This window comes from Acromyrmex echinatior, chromosome 2 (genome assembly GCF_024713525.1).
Source record: "Acromyrmex echinatior isolate Ae372 chromosome 2, ASM2471352v2, whole genome shotgun sequence".
NCBI classification, from domain to species: Eukaryota; Metazoa; Arthropoda; class Insecta; order Hymenoptera; family Formicidae; genus Acromyrmex; species Acromyrmex echinatior.
The window spans coordinates 8,858,773-8,872,260 of record NC_141853.1 but is presented as its reverse complement, the minus strand read 5'-3'; the positions used below and the strand labels follow the sequence as shown (position 1 = coordinate 8,872,260).

Sequence of the window (13,488 nt, the reverse complement as noted above, 5' to 3'; positions counted from 1 at the left end):
TGACAGTCTTTTTCATTCATTTTTCTTGTAAATAGTTTTGGGTATAATGATTATATTTCAAAACTAATTTAATGATTCAACTTATTATCCAGTTACAAAAGATTATATATATATATAATTATTATTATACAAACAACAAAAGAGGAAGATATGTGATGAGCACAGATTGCTACAGCAACTATTATCAACAGACATATTTTAATGTATATAGCCTATTACTAGCTATAGTTATAAACTATAGCCGATTATAGAAGTGTGAGAGAACAATGGATATATACATACGTCTTTTCTTTGCTAACATGACATCCCTGTTATTAAATTTGTTATTCACAAATGTTTTGTGCGATATTCGATATTGAAGTGATGGAAACTTTATACGAAGGTACAGAATGTTTAATACTTAATACCTTGTTCATCTTTCTCAAAAATTATTATAGAGAGCATGCGCGAGAAAAGTTTTTCTTTGAATAGGAGGTAACGTCGATTCATGAAAAAGGAGCAGACGTCAGTCGCTAGATAACATTCAACATGGAAACTTCAAAATATAATGGATACGAAGGTGTTTATTTTCTTGATTATTATAAATGACTGTAATTAAGAAATGTTGTAGAAATATTTTCATTACAATTTATGCAACTAATGATAACCTTAAAAAACTTTAAATTATTGCATTTTATGATACTATTTATATACTAGTTATTTTATTAAAATATTAATTACATCTAATTTGAAATTTTGAGTGATTCTTATTTACTATTTTTTCAACTTGCGTGATTATTGAAAAGTGATTATTATAATTATCTGTGATTATTGAAAAGTGAAGTGTTTCTAAACATTGTATTTTGCATTCAATTAAGTATAATTAATATTATATTCACATATTTAATTATGACTTTACTTAAGTATGTTTTAAAAATAATGCAGGTGATCTTTTTAATAAATTTTGGACTTATTAAGATTTCTGCAGGTAGATTTCGAATGGGCGGTAAAATTAAATCGTTTCACTTTAAATTTGATTGGACTTTGGCCTAAGACTGCACAAAATTTTCGACAGCAATTAATGAGTAATTTTCGAGTGCTTGTCGTATTTTTGGGTGTAACATTGGGCCTTCTTATTCCTTCTATACATTCCTTAATAAGAATTTTTGGAGATATTATATTAATGCTAGATAATTTACAATTTACTCTACCAACCATAAGTTGCTCGATAAGAATCGTAATTTTCTGGTGGAAAAAGGAAGGTATACTAATTTTGCTATTTATCTAAATTATTAAATACAGTAAACAACATATAATTTAAATATTATGTCATAATTAATATTTAATATTTACAAGTCTCTAAAATAGCTGAAAAACAAAATAGCTTTTTAACAAGTAAGGCTATAGTTATAAGACTATACATATCATATCATATCATATATATATATATTTTTTTATACAAAGAGAACTATATTAATGCACATTCTAAAATTTTTAAATTATAAGTACCCTATATGCATTTTTCTTATTAAAAATTAAAATTTGCACATAAATTATTTCATAAAACGTAACCAACATTTTTTGAAAATCTAATTCCATTAGTTATTATATATATAAAAATGTTAATGGAAAGTCATAAAAAAATCCGTATATGTTTGTATATATAAGATATTTACAGATAAGATATTTATTATATAAATATATATGTATATATATTGTATAGATAAGATATTTATATATATAAATAATATGAGTGAGTACATAATGCAATCAAAATTTCATATTTTACAAATCTAAAGCCTATAATGCAGCCTGATGTAATGAGAAACACAGTCAATGGGAAGAGGAAATAGAAAACGGATTACAATCTGTTAGAAATCATGTATTTTAATATACAGTTTCTGAATAATTGAAATTTGTTATTCCCTGTTCCTATTGTCTGTGCTTTTCAATTGTGCATTAGACTATATATTTTTATTTCTTACACATTCTATAAAATTATTTTTTTGTTGTAAATACAAAAAAAATATTCCTTTTTACTTTTTAAATTTTTTATCATTTATGATTAAATTTTTATAATAGTCTCTATTCCGATTCAATTATTTGTTAAGTGATAAACATTTTTAATATTAAAATTTTTTTAAGCTATCGAACCGATCATGAACATGATCGTGGAGGATTGGGTAAAATTGAAAAATGCAGAAGAGAGAAATATAATGATTCGGAGAGCACAGAGTGCACGTATAATTATTACATTCGCATACTGCATAATGGGAATAGGATGTTTTTATCTTATCGTTCTACCTAGCTTTGGAATATCAATGAGAGATACCACCAACATTACTGACCCAGGCAGACCAATGCCCCTACAAACTCATTACATTTACGATGTAACAAAAAGTCCACAGTACGAACTGACATTTATTAGTCAATCTGTTTATATCATTATTGCCATGATGTCCTATAGTGGAATCGATAATTTTCTCGGGCTGTTGGTTTTCCATATATGTGGTCAATTAGATATTCTGAAGAACCGTTTAACAAATTTGGATAAATGTAAAAATTCTCACAAAATACTAAACAGTTGTATAACAAGACACATACGCTTACTTAGGTTTGATCCATATGAAATACATAATCAGTACTTCACCTATATACATATATCTAATATACGGATCATTTTTTATAGAGTCATTGACATTATTGAAGATACATATAATGTAATACTTCTCTTTTTATTTGTATATTTTGCGATTCTTTTCGCTTTTTATGGTTTTCGGATAATTACTGTAAGTATTTTTTAATTTATGTAACTAATTTAAATAAAATGTAATTTTTAACTTTGAGAAAATAATTGAGAAATTAAAAATGTATACATTTATATTATATCTTACTTTTTCAAATTAATATTTAAAAAATCATGTCTTTTGTCTTATCCTATAAATTATTAATTAGTTATTTGACGAAGAAAATGATATATCATTCTCTCATTTGATATATTTTGCATCCACCGTAATCAATATATTTGCACATATGTGCCTATATTGCGCTCTTGGTGAAATTTTGGTTGCCCAGGTTAGTTGATTATTTCTCTTATTTCTTATAAAAGTTATGTTAATTTTATGTAGCATAATTATCTTTATAAATTACTATTATAATTTATGTAAAAAGTATTTAATTTATAATGCATTAAATCCAGTGTTTGTTACATGTAGAAAATTAGTATTAATTTCTATATTTGTGAATTCAAATTAAATTATTAATAACTTTGTTTAATTTTTGGATCAGCTAAACAAAAGTTTTATGAACATTTTTAGAACTGACAATATAGATTGATTCTGCAATAGAATATAAGAAGTAAAAAAGTTATAATATAAGTGTCAAAATATATTCAATGTTCTATAATTAACAATTAACTTATATTTAATTACTAAATAAAGTGTAATAATTATCATCTAAAAATATTTTCGATACTTTCAAGTGCAATAAAATATATTATGCAGCATACAGTAATAAATGGTACATCATGAATTCTAAAGTAACACAAAACTTGTTGATTTTAATGATCAGAGGTTCTAAACCGGTTTATCTTACTGCTGGAAAGGTATTCCCTGTAACAATGGCAACGTTTTGTAGTGTAAGATATCAATGTTTGACAGTAATTGTTGTATTAAAATTTATTTGGCATATAATTTTATAATATGTTTTATACAACGACCCGGTAAAATATTTTATACATAATTATATAAAAATATATTAGGTGTTGGAATTAATTCGTAGCGTTTTACAAGTGATGGGAAGTACTTTCATTAATGTATTTTTTAATGCTCATGTGAAATAAATAACATTCTTTCATTAAAAAACGCTACGAATTAATTCCAACACCTAATATATATATAATTTTATATAATTATATATGTTTATATATAATTATATATGTTCATATATAATTATATATATAAACTTATATATATAAAATTCTATATAATTATATATAAAATATGTTCTTATTTATATATACACTGAGAAAAAAATAACCTAAATTTAAATAAATATTTGTTTGAATACTAAACATTTACTTACAATTAAACATTTATTTACAATAAATAAATATTTACTTAAAGAGGTAATTGTTAAATCAAATTAATGTTTTTTTGTACCAAATAAATATATTTTTAAGTTTAATAAATATAAATATATTTATAAATAAATATATTTAATTGGTACTATTTAAATAAATATTTATTGAAATTTATGAAATTTAAGATATTTTTTTCTCAGAGAGTGTACAAATATATAAAATTATATATAATTTTATATAATTATATATAGAATATTTTTTCCCGGGGATTTGTATCACATTTTACAATATAAAATTTAAACTTTTCATTTTATTTCAACTTTGTTTGCTGCATTAAATTTTAATATTAATTAATTATTAGAATTATTATTACACAATACAACACACATTCACGCCCGTGAAAAAATCAAACAGATTCTGTAAGTAGATGTAAAAAAAAATACTCAGCGTTTTATCAAGTTCAAGTTGTTAACGTTTTTTATGCAGCCATTTATCGTATTATTTTATATTGGCTTTTTACAATTGTTTTAAATTATATAATAATTTCTTAAAATAAATAATTGACGTTTTTGTATGTGAAATTATGTGATGAGTCCATCCGAATACAAAAAAAAACAACTGAGAATTTTTTTTTTTCGTATATTTTCAAATTTTTGTATAATAATAATAATACAATTATAATTATAATTATTATAAAAATCTTGGTCATTTGATTTGCTGTTTGTATGATTCTAGTTTTTTATCACGAATAAACCAATAGTATTCACCAAGCATGTGTCTGATGTCTTTTCCTTTGAAGCATTTCTCAATGATCGTAATGCTTGGTGAAAACGTTCACCATGACATTCAAATTTGAATTCACCTAAATTCTGAATTTATCCAAATTTGGTGGAAACAAAAAATCCAAATGATTGTAAAGCAAGTGTATTTTGAGCAACATGTTAACTTTCATTGCATGAAAAGCCGAAATCATTTCAGCAACAATTTTTTTGTAATTGTCAACTTTTTTATTGTCCAAAATTTTCAATCACAGCTATCAAACCATTCCATGCTCGCTTTTTTACTGTATTCAACAATTTATGGAAGTTTTTATTTTTTATCAATTTTTTTTATATATTTAGAACATTAAATACATACTTGAATAAGACCATTAACTGAATAAGAATTTAAAATAATCAAATAAATTAAACGATAAAAGCAATGTTGAAATCAATTTACCTGTTTCGATTTTTACTACGGACAATTTTGGAAATATTGAGTGCAATAACTGGAAAGCTTTGCCAGAAGGATCAAGTGCTCGAATCGATACTTAACTGATCCAATTGGAAGTTTGTACGTGAATTTCATATGAAATTAATGTAATATAGATCTGTCTTACGGTCTTCCCAAAAACGCACAAAAAACATTGATAAAATATCCTTTTTTCAAACCAGTCAGCAATCCCACAGATCGCAACAAATTCTCCATTCATGCTGATAGTAATTGATTAGTTGTTCATATTTCCATAACTTTCTAGCATATTTATAGTGTAAGCAATTGAAATGGATGGATATTTATTTCTAATATACAATATATAAGACTACTTTCAAACTAGTCACTGACAAATCGATAAAAAATCGCCATTTCTGTGGATCATGATAACCGATCTCTCTGAACAATGCATCAACATCATTACAATAGGCCAAGTTCTTTTTAGAAGCTTCGTGTAAATAGAAATATTTGTCGAATTTAATTGTAATGTCGCGTTTACGAAGTCTCGTTATTTTAAAATCATCAGCAACTAAATTCCATTGCTTCAGACGCGACTATTTCTATTGCACCTTTTGATAAATTGGCGTCACGAACAATGTTATTAAAGTCCGCTTGCGTCACAAAATGCGGCATTTTATAGCCCAATTCATTTGATGTTGCAACAAATTCGAATTCGAGCTCAGAAAATATGCCACTTGAAGTAGAAGGTGATGATTTTGATTGTTTGTCCTTTGATATGTCGTCTAAAGGCGCAGTTGGATATTTTGCAGAACGTACTTGTGCCGGAATTATGGATTCTACATTGGCGTAATCAATTTTTCACGAATATTATTATCGGAAATCAGAAGTTTTCAATTTTATTGCGCAAAAATAGCATAATTTAGGTGCGTATTTGGTACGTCGTAACCAAATTGTCGGTGCAACAAATTTAATTTTATGGGATTTATTTTTCCATCCGAGCAAACAACGATAACAATAATCGCACACTTCTGGTACATACCACATATTCAGTATATGTATATACGTCACATGAAAATGCCACCACAATATTTTTTGTTATATTTTGCATATAGCTTGGAGGTGCAAATAAACCACACACATAACAATAATTATTCGATTTGGACTACATTATTGTTTATTTTAATATTTCTTTCACTTTCAATTTCGTTTTAAATGTACAGTTTGAAATTTCATCAACTAAATCCGCGGTTATTCGAACTGAAGAACAGGGAATGAGCTGGATTGTGATTATTGCTTGTTTACGTCGCTTTGTTTAGATCGCAACAATGTCAAAGTAAGTCAGTAACGAGACACGAGTATGCTTTCCTAACATCTACTTTCAAAATCTCTTTGAATTTTTCGTGGGAGGAAATTTGTGCTGTACAGTATTATATATAAATAAAAAGACATTTGATGATACTTAAAAAACGTTAACAACTTGATCTGATAAAATGCTCAGACATGGATATTTTTTTTACCTTTACTTTCAGAATCTCTTTGATTTTTTTATGAGATCAAAAAAAATCAATTTTTGTCGTACTATGTTAGATATAATTATGTTTTTAAAAATGTTATATATAATTATGTTTTTAAAAATGTTTTTCAGTTAGTAAAAACATCAGTTGGCTATATATCCGTCTTACATACAACGAGAAATTAAAAGTAAGATATATTTGAATTCTTTTTGATATTATTTATTTTGACATTTTAATTATTTATTAAAAAAATAATGTAAAAATTATGCATTAATCAAATATAAAATAAATTCTAGATTTCACTGTAAAATTCGATAGAAAATAATTGAATTTTATTAAATGATGCAGGATGAAATCTGAAATTAAATTCTGTAATCTGAATCGTAGTCTATAAGTATCTATCTTTCTCCTAAAACGTAAAGTTAATCGTGTTAACTATTTAATTTTTAATAATGAATTTATATTATGATTAATTCAATAATTACACAAATATTTAAAAACTTATATATTTAATAAAAATAATGTTTTAAATAAGATTTTCTTATTTTAAAACAATATTTTGTAATTAACATTATAGTTTTTGTAATTAACATTTGTTCTAGATGAAAATACTTCTGTAATTTGGATTTTAAAATTACTTTTACTTTTATTTAACAAAAAAAAGTTTGTTTAAATAAATCGATTTTATGCATCATTTTACATAAAAAATGCAAGGTATAGTTATCACAAAATAACTGGTTTATGAGATATTTTATACATCTTATATTAATAAAAAATAAAGTATCTCCTAAAAAATTTACTTTTAGATAAATATTTCATATATTGAGATATTTAAATAGAGAACCATATATAGAAAGATTTTATTATTGAAATCTATTAAACAACGAATACCAATTAATATGACATGTAAATGCATTTTTTAAACTCTTTTATTCATATTGATAATAATTATATAAATTTTTTATTCATGAATGTTATATAAAACTTTTATTCATAATGATAATAATTATATAAAATTAAAAAAAAAATAACAAATATAATAATGAAAACAAAAAAAATTGCTTGTCATGATAGTCACATTGTTGGAACATTTTTTATTTACCGTTAAGATAATGATAATTTTCAAATCAGATTTTGCAGATTTGTCGGCATGGATGCACTTCATTCTAGTAAGTCGCTATCATTTTTTTTTATTGCTTTATTTTACACTTTATGTAGAAACTTTTCTTGGATTTTCATTTACTTTAACGGTCAAAGAATTGTAAAGTCCGTATAATCATTATTGGCTTCATGTTGAAATTTCTTCCGCACTCAGAAACATGGATATTTTTGAAAAATTTCTTTTAATTTTATCATATTGCTATAAAAAATGTCCAATAAAATTTCTACAAAAATAATTTATTTATTTTTATTAACTATAGCAGTTATTTTAATAACTTAATTTATTAAACTTTACGTTTTCTACATTACACGTTTATTTTAAAATTTTGAATATAAAAAAGAATAATATAAATTTTTGAAAATTTATATTTAAAAAATTAAAGACATAAGAGTAATACATAATACAAGTTCTGTGCAATTTATTACTAACTACAGTTATAAGCAACAAAGAACTATAGAATCATGGAAATATAACTGGTGTACGTATGCATGTTTTTTTCGTTAAAAGTATATACTATGCAATTTTTTATTCGCATATGTTTTGCGCGATCGGTGTAGAAAATTAAAAGTTGGAAACAAAAGAGAATATTTAAAATACCTTATTGCAAGTTGATCGTTCGATACTTTCAAGAAGTATTGTAAGCATGTGCAAAAAATATTTTTTGCTCTACAAGAGGTAACATCGATTCATGAAAAAGGAATAGACGTCAGTCATCAGACAACATTCAATATGAAAAGTTCCAAATATGACGGATACCAAGGTGCTTATGGTTTCGATTATTGTAATTGTATGTAAAAAGACCTTTAAAGAAGTATTTTAATATGTGCAATGTGTGCAAACAGTGGTATTATTCATAATAATAATCCACATCTTATTCTCTCATCATGAATAAAAATTCTGGATTATCAATTTTACAGTTTTTGTATTCATATATTAAACTATTGATAATGTTAGCTATCTATAACAACTTGATTTTTATAATAAATTATTTATTATTTCTTGAATAATCTTTAAATTTATATATATGTAATCAAAAATAATGTGTTAAAAAATATTTTACTTTAAACTGCTTCACATACTCCCTTAATAATTTATTGTATATTTGATTTTATATAACTATATATTTATATATTTGTTCTAAATTGTGTAAACTTTAAAAAAAAACGTGAGACTAATCAAATTTTCTGCAGGTAGATTTCGAATGGGCGGTGAAACTAAACCGTTTCACTTTAGATTTGCTTGGACTTTGGCCCAAAAACGTACAAAATTCTTGGCAAAAATTAATGTGCAATTTTCGAGTACTGGTGATTTTTCTGGGACTAACAGTCTGCCTTGTTATTCCTTCTATACATTCCCTGATAAGAATTTTTGGTGACGTTTTGCTAATGTTAGACAATTTACAATTTACTTTACCAGTTATAAGCTGTGTAATTAGAATCATGATTTTTTGGTGGAAAAAAGAATGTAAGCATTTTAATCGTTTTACTACATATATACAATTTAAGCGACGTTTATACACCATATAAAGAGTAAAAAAATACATTCTTTATTGACAAATACTTATATAAATATACAATTATATAAATATAAACTCAATATTTTTAAGTTTCTTTGTACTAAGAAATGAATATCTCGATAAAATGTTTTAAATTTTAAGCGAATTTTATTTCTAAATTTTCAGATCTCCTAAAAATTTATAAATAAAATTCGCTATTCGGATCACCAAGAGCCGATATATCACTGCAAAACGACTATAAAAAATGGAACATATGCATTATATACTTATGTAAAGTATTTGCTAATAAAAAACATTTTTTTGTTAATTTTTTACATGCCATATAAATATCATTCGAAATTCACTTTCATATATTTAATGAATTTATCAAAAAAATTATCAAGAATTTCAACAATGTGACTCTCGATCTCCTCAAGAAATCTTTCTAATGGTTCACATTAGAAATACGTTTTATTTATGACATCAAAATATAACATCGTTTTTTACAAAGAAAATATTAACATTGTATAAATTTCTTTTTTCTGTACGTTTTACTGTTTAGAATTAAAATTAATACATTTAATAATTTAAAATTAATATACTTAACAACGCTAAAAAATATAAATAAAATTCTTTACCTTTTAAAGCTATTGTACCCATTATAAATATGGTCACGAAAGATTGGATAAAATCAAAAAGTGATCAAGAAAAATGTTTCATGATCCAAAGAGCACAAAGTGCACGCATAATTATTATTTGTGCCTATTGCCTAATGGGAATACAGTGCTTCTTTCTTGTTATACCACCTACTTTCGGAATGTCAATGAGATTGACTCCCAACATTACTGATCCAGGAAAACCAATGCTTGTGCAAAGCTACTATGTTTACGATATAACAAAACGACCGCAATATGAACTGACATTTCTTAGTCAAGTCATCTACATAGTTATTGCCTTGATGATCTATACTGGAATTGACAATTTTCTCAGTCTTCTAATTTTTCATATATCTGGTCAGTTAGACATTATCAAGAGCCGTTTGACATGTTTGGATAAATACACAAATTATCAAAAAGTGCTAAAGTGCTGTATAGATAAACATCTTCGTTTACTTAGGTTTGTTATTAGATTTGTTAAGAAAATACACGCACATATAATCTATCCGAAATATACAAAGTAATTTAGAACAATCATTTATCCTTGAAATGCCGTATTCCTTGATTTACTTTTAAAACTTTTTCCTTTACCAAAATTTTATCTAAAACTTAGTTTTTAAATTATAATTTACGTAATTTGCTAACTATTTTTTCTTATAATTTAAAAACTAAGCTTTAATATAGATAAAACTTTAGTAAAGGAAAAATTGTTTTAGAATTAAATAAGAAATGTGATATTTCAAAATCGGACGGTTGTTATGAATCATATAATCGAATATATTCATATGCTTTGCAGAGCTATTGATGCTATTGAAGATATGTATAATAATATACTCCTCTCCTTGTTTATATATTTTGCGATACTATTCGCTTTCTACGCATTTCGGGTAATTAGCGTAAGTATTAAAACGCTTAAAAATTAGAATTCATATAAACATTAAAACTACTGATATGTATAATATCTAAATTTTTACTTATAACATATTTTATTATGGACATCTGAAATAATTTTAATTATGAGATACTATATCTTTGTGTGTATGTGTAAGTGTGTATGTGTGTGTGTGTGTATGTGTAAAACTTATAAATTAAATAAATGAAGGTATTCAACGAAGGAAATCATTTACCAGTTATTCGTTTCATATTTTTTACATTAACCATTTTAAATTTATTTGGACATATGTGTCTATATTGCATTCTCGGAGAAATTCTAATGGCTCAGGTTAGTTACATATATATTTTCATTACAGAAATCATATAAATTGAATATTGCGTAATTAAATTTGCAAACTATCATACAATATACAATGTTTTGCAATATATTTTCTCTATTTAGTTGTGAAACTATTTAAACAGTAGCTTGTTTAAAAATATTTTTGATATTTTCAAGTGCAATAATATATATTACGCGGCATATAATAATAAATGGTACACTATGGATCCAAAAACCACAAACAATTTGTTAATCTTAATGACAAGAGGATCGAAACCAATATATCTCACCGTTGGAAAAATATTTCCTGTTACGATGACCACATTTTGCAGTGTAAGACACTTTAATGTTTAATTAGAAATATTATACTAAAATATTGTTTGGTATTACTAAACATTTATAAAAATTTTTTAATAAAGAATTAAATTTTACATTTAATGCATGTATTAAATATTTTAATTACTAATTATTTTATTTACTCACGTACTTACATTGATATTATTAAACATATTACTACCAAAAATTTGTTTTTTAGTTAGTAAAAACATCTGTCGGGTATATATCCGTTTTGCATACAACAAGAAGGTAATAGAAAAAATGATACACATGAGAAATTTTTTCGAACATCCAATTTTTTATAAAACACTAGTTTAAATATATCAATATTATATCATTTACAAATAAATATATTTTAATGCATTAATTAAAAAGAATAAGCTAAGAAATAAATTTCTCTTAAGTAATAACACAGATATAAAATTAAATTTAAGAAAATCATAAATTAAAGGTACATAAATTAAAGGTACATAATTAAAGGTACATAACAGATGTATCTGAAATATTTCGCATGGATATCCTAAAACCATATTTAAGAAATGTGATATTTTTAAGACATTTCAATAATATATTTTGGTTATTTCTATTGTATAATAATGATTTTTCGTGAATTTTATATAAACCAAATTTGCTTTTTAAATTAAATCATTTATTTTATAAAATATCATTAAATACAGATAAGCAGTTTTAAATAATGATAATATATTTTAAAAATTATTTATTTAATAAAAATATTTCAAATGATCGTTTAATTTCTATAACAATTTTTTATGTTCAATTTTTGTTTTTAGAAGTCCATAGGAGCGTCTAAAATATTACGGTCATTTTCAATTAAATGAAATCATGTGTTTTCTTACATTATATATAAATAATCTTTTATTTTTATGAAGTCTATATATCATGTTATACAACAATCTAACACATAAACAGCATATTTTTAACGCCAATTGAATTACAAAATATATAAATGTTTATAATATAAAAATTTGTTACAATCAAAGATGGACAATGATATATAATATATTTTGTCATCTCAGGCTCATAACTAATCTTACAAATTTATAATTATCTATCACTTGTAATTAATTTCAGCTAATATTAGTATTAATTTATGAAATTAGTTTTATTTTTTCCCTTGCTTCTTACATTTAAATATTATATTAAAATTTATTTGTTACATATAAAAACTAGATTGTAAAAATAGCTGTTATGATATTAAAAAAAAATTATGATATTAAAAAAAAATTACAAAAGTTAAAAATAGATAGCAAATCAATATGTATAAATTAAATTGTTGATAAATTTTATTATCGGTTTATTATTCAAAAACGATCTCAAATTCTCGAGACAAGCAATTGTTATGTTAACATTTTTTTACCAATAATAATAATAATCATAAATATTATGATTAGAATCATAAATAATGAATAGAATTAAAGATAAATAATCTGATCTAACAATACTTTTACGTTTTGTATTTATCTTGATAAATAAAGAACTCGAATAAAAACAATAAAATTTTAACCAATTTATTTAAAAAATTGGAAACATATAAAAGCAATACACGGTAAGTTCTATGCTAACACTTTATAAGCTATAACTTTAATAGTTATAGACGACTTATGAAAGTATGGAAATATGGTAGATACATGTACTTGTTTTTTTTTTCATTACTATATCACCATCTAACATTGTACAATTTTTTATTTGCAATTCTTTCCCGCAATAATAGATACTAATAGAAACTTGATGGAAATTTGAAATAAGAGAAGAAGCAGAATATTTAAAATACTTTGTTGCAAGTTGATCGTTCGATACTTTCAAGAAGTAATATTTTAAA

General features: G+C 24.0%; 2 protein-coding genes and 1 long non-coding RNA gene across 22 annotated transcripts in view; 2 read left to right on the top strand and 1 right to left on the bottom strand.

The window, feature by feature from the left end:
• LOC147910453 (uncharacterized) overlaps positions 1–13,488 on the bottom strand; it is a 132,944-nt gene that overhangs the window by 18,510 nt on the left and 100,946 nt on the right. Inside the window, exon 1 of one of the 5 annotated variants that reach the window (XR_015548311.1) lies at positions 7,889–8,177. The exons of the other annotated variants lie outside the window; for them this stretch is intronic. This is a non-coding gene — a long non-coding RNA (uncharacterized LOC147910453). Of the gene's footprint in view, positions 1–7,888; positions 8,178–13,488 lie in introns of those variants that run through there. 5 annotated transcript variants of the gene reach the window in all.
• On the top strand, positions 163–6,973 carry LOC105144618 (odorant receptor 33a-like). Of its 8 annotated transcripts, none has more exons than XR_015548215.1 (7): positions 164–559; positions 972–1,241; positions 2,125–2,593; positions 2,669–2,768; positions 2,935–3,054; positions 3,550–3,616; positions 6,918–6,973. XR_015548215.1 is itself a non-coding variant. In XM_087415768.1 (7 exons), exons 1-7 carry the CDS (start codon positions 529–531, stop codon positions 6,969–6,971), a joined length of 1,200 nt encoding a protein of 399 aa, XP_087271894.1. In that variant the 5' UTR covers positions 485–528; the 3' UTR covers positions 6,972–6,973. The 8 variants fall into 8 exon arrangements, 7 of the variants coding, with proteins under 7 accessions (XP_087271908.1, XP_087271913.1, XP_087271889.1 ...); XM_087415768.1 differs by having other exon boundaries at positions 485–559; positions 3,461–3,616; XM_087415773.1 differs by having other exon boundaries at positions 533–559; positions 968–1,241; positions 3,461–3,616.
• Positions 7,479–13,402, top strand: LOC105144626 (odorant receptor 4-like). Of its 9 annotated transcripts, none has more exons than XM_087415930.1 (8): positions 8,627–8,708; positions 9,143–9,412; positions 10,091–10,559; positions 10,896–10,995; positions 11,202–11,321; positions 11,490–11,645; positions 11,848–11,897; positions 12,440–12,775. In XM_087415930.1, exons 1-8 carry the CDS (start codon positions 8,678–8,680, stop codon positions 12,447–12,449), a joined length of 1,206 nt encoding a protein of 401 aa, XP_087272056.1. In that variant the 5' UTR covers positions 8,627–8,677; the 3' UTR covers positions 12,450–12,775. The 9 variants fall into 9 exon arrangements, with proteins under 9 accessions (XP_087272076.1, XP_087272056.1, XP_087272064.1 ...); XM_087415941.1 differs by having other exon boundaries at positions 8,637–8,708; positions 9,139–9,412; XM_087415925.1 differs by having other exon boundaries at positions 8,657–8,735; positions 9,139–9,412; positions 12,440–12,776.